Source organism: Pieris napi, chromosome 23, assembly GCF_905475465.1.
Source record: "Pieris napi chromosome 23, ilPieNapi1.2, whole genome shotgun sequence".
NCBI lineage: Eukaryota > Metazoa > Arthropoda > Insecta > Lepidoptera > Pieridae > Pieris > Pieris napi.
Window position 1 is genome coordinate 505,662 of NC_062256.1, and position 3,699 is coordinate 509,360.

The 3,699-nt window shown below is 31.8% G+C and overlaps 1 protein-coding gene across 1 annotated transcript in view; it reads left to right on the plus strand.

Annotated features, from left to right (window-relative positions):
• LOC125061517 overlaps nucleotides 1-3,332 on the plus strand; it is a 7,192-nt gene extending 3,860 nt beyond the window's left edge. The window contains exons 5-7 of the mRNA XM_047666995.1: nucleotides 1,371-1,691; nucleotides 2,129-2,430; nucleotides 2,665-3,332. Of these exons, the coding sequence (XP_047522951.1) occupies nucleotides 1,371-1,691; nucleotides 2,129-2,430; nucleotides 2,665-3,297 (1,256 nt within the window). The 3' untranslated portion in view covers nucleotides 3,298-3,332. The remainder of the gene's footprint in view (nucleotides 1-1,370; nucleotides 1,692-2,128; nucleotides 2,431-2,664) is intronic.
• The last annotated feature ends 367 nt before the right edge of the window (nucleotides 3,333-3,699 follow it).

Here is a 3,699-nt window from a genome sequence, read left to right on the forward strand (position 1 = left end):
TGTCTATGTCTATGTCTATGTCTATGTCTATGTCTATGTCTATGTCTATGTCTAAGTCTATGTCTATGTCTATGTCTATGTCTATGTCTATGTCTATGTCTATGTCTATGTCTATGTCTATGTCTATGTCTATGTCTATGTCTATGTCTATGTCTATGTCTATGTCTATGTCTATGTCTATGTCTATGTCTATGTCTATGTCTATGTCTATGTCTATGTCTATGTCTATGTCTATGTCTTGTCTATGTCTATGTCTATGTCTATGTCTATGTCTATGTCTATGTCTAGTCTATGTCTATGTCTATGTCTATGTCTATGTCTATGTCTATGTCTATGTCTATGTCTATGTCTATGTCTATGTCTATGTCTATGTCTATGTCTATGTCTATGTCTATGTCTATGTCTATGTCTATGTCTATGTCTATGTCTATGTCTATGTCTATGTCTATGTCTATGTCTATGTCTATGTCTATGTCTATGTCTATGTCTATGTCTATGTCTATGTCTATGTCTATGTCTATGTCTATGTCTATGTCTATGTCTATGTCTATGTCTATGTCTATGTCTATGTCTATGTCTATGTCTATGTCTATGTCTATGTCTATGTCTATGTCTATGTCTATGTCTATGTCTATGTCTATGTCTATGTCTATGTCTATGTCTATGTCTATGTCTATGTCTATGTCTATGTCTATGTCTATGTCTATGTCTATGTCTATGTCTATGTCTATGTCTATGTCTATGTCTATGTCTATGTCTATGTCTATGTCTATGTCTATGTCTATGTCTATGTCTATGTCTATGTCTATGTCTATGTCTATGTCTATGTCTATGTCTATGTCTATGTCTATGTCTATGTCTATGTCTATGTCTATGTCTATGTCTATGTCTATGTCTATGTCTATGTCTATGTCTATGTCTATGTCTATTGTCTATGTCTATGTCTATGTCTATGTCTATGTCTATGTCTATGTCTATGTCTATGTCTATGTCTATGTCTATGTCTATGTCTATGTCTATGTCTATGTCTATGTCTATGTCTATGTCTATGTCTATGTCTATGTCTATGTCTATGTCTATGTCTATGTCTATGTCTATGTCTATGTCTATGTCTATGTCTATGTCTATGTCTATGTCTATGTCTATGTCTATGTCTATGTCTATGTCTATGTCTATGTCTATGTCTATGTCTATGTCTATGTCTATGTCTATGTCTATGTCTATGTCTATGTCTATGTCTATGTCTATGTCTATGTCTATGTCTATGTCTATGTCTGTGTCTGTGTCTATGTCTATTTCTATTGCGATCCATCTACTATCATGAAATTTCGCCCCTAACACCAAATCATAATCCACATATTTTTGTATAGGTCAAGCAGCAGCCTACCACGTCCAATACGTAAACAGACGAACAATATTCTCCCCTCAAACGAACGCAATTTTCGATGTATTGGATAGTGCCTTCGAAACTGGCGATGCTATGAGTGTTTTATCCTGTTTTGCTGATATTCAAGCATTTCCCAAAGTAACTAAAAAGGCTGAACACATTTCTAGAGATTTGATAGAACATGCGTTATACATCCCCTACAGTAGAATCAGAGGAACGGAGAAGGATAAAACATTGATGTTGGAATTGGAGAATGCTATTAAGAATCGGATGACTGGATCTGTGAGGAGACATCAGGCTAAAAGTATGTAAATTTTTATATTTAAAAAATAGGTAGAAAAAAGACCGAAGTTACTTTATCTAGGTAAAGTAAAAGAGAATTTTGCTGAGTGATTTTATTTCAATCTTAGCCACCTTCTGTATATAGATCATATTTTATTGCTAATTTTATACTCTTAACTATCGATGTCTTAGTCAATCTATATACCTATAGATGCTTCGATGAAATAACTTCTATTCAAAACGCAAAAAAAATCAATTTAAACCAGTATTTCCTGAGATTAGTGCGTACAACCAAAAAACAAACAAACTTCAGCTATTCATTATGACGGTAGATTCACGTTATTGCCAACTTACAATAATTATTTTTATTTAATTCTATCCCTACAAATGCCTATTGACTATTAACGTAATATTATTGACACTGAAGAATACGGAAACTAATTAATGAATTGATTACAGAAACTAATCATAAGCAATCTAAGCTACGTAGTGGTAAGCCATCCGATAGACTACAGAGAAACAAAACTAAAATCAATAAAACCAAGAAAATTAGTAGCAAAGAACAAGGCAGACAAAGACCAAACGGCAAAAAAGGAATTTCGAAAAATGATAAAAATATTCGCCTTGTTTACTACTTATTTGGCGATCTTGGATTCGACACCACAAAGTCAACGTCGACTACTGATTTGGACTATCTTCGAAATAAAACAATAATGGCAGAATTAAAGGAGAGGATGAAATTGTATAAGAAGAAATTTAGGGTGAGATAGGTCTCGTAATACCCAGTTCATTTATTTATCTATTCTGTCATCATAAATTGAGATTATCTTTAGGCCTTCTGTTTAATTCATCATTTAGGCAAGTATGTGAACAATCTTTTGTGTTTGAAATACATCAAAATTGTGTTGAAAGGAACAAAATTCTACATTCCCCGTAACGTAAACGTTATGGAATCTCATAACAATATAGTCTTAACTTTAAGTCCTTATTATCAGATAATAAGAAAGAAAGAGAATCAAACAGGCATACAGCGTGGTAAAACAACGACGACAACCACAACAACAAGGAAGCCGAAGATGCGCAAGAGCAAATACTACATCCGAAAATACGTTAAAAAGAATTTATATAAAATGAAAACCACCACACCGTCAACCACTACTAAAAGTAGATGGTTCAGAAAGTGGTATCAAGAGAACTCAACTGAGTCCGGTTCTTCATATGAAATTGAAAGTAGTATAAAATCATCAATATACATAGATAATCGGAATGTATATAATAAAAGAACCTCTTCATATACACCAAAAAGAGAATGGACTACGCGAGAAAATCAATATACAACAGTGAAATCTAAAATAGTTGATTTAAAATTAAAGAAAAAAGGTTTTTGGAAAATAACAGAGAACTCAGATTATTCCAGTTACGAAGACGATTTAAAAGCAAATGTCCGCGATGCTATTTTCCATGGAAGGGAGCATGATCTTAGTCTTTTCAAAGATAAACGAAGATACGATAAAGTAAAATCATTTCAAAGTTATAGCAATGAAGAACCCATTATAAAAGCGAATGTATATAAAGCGTTTGGATATGGAAACAATTTTGCTGACAGATTAAAAAATTTAAATAAGTGAAGTAATCATTGTTTTACTAATAAAATAAAAGTAATATATTTTATTGCAGTCATTCTTATTTACTTTGCGTTTGAAATTTCATCATTCAGTATAATTATATGGAATGAAGTATACAACAGAACAACTTAATGGTACATAAAATTAAACTCGAATTATAATTCTATGTCTTTGACTTTTACTAAATTCGGTTAAAAATTAGCTTCTACTAAAAAAAGGGTGCGTGTACTTCTGTACGCGCGTAAGAAGTTATACTTCTTTGGCATTATTGAAAATCTTTTTTGATTGCATGCAAATAATTAATTACAATTAAATAATCACGATTAGAAAAGGAGTCATTATAGTCAATAAAGTTCAGTTTACATATTTTGTAAAATTAAATAAATAAATATTTATTATTATTCT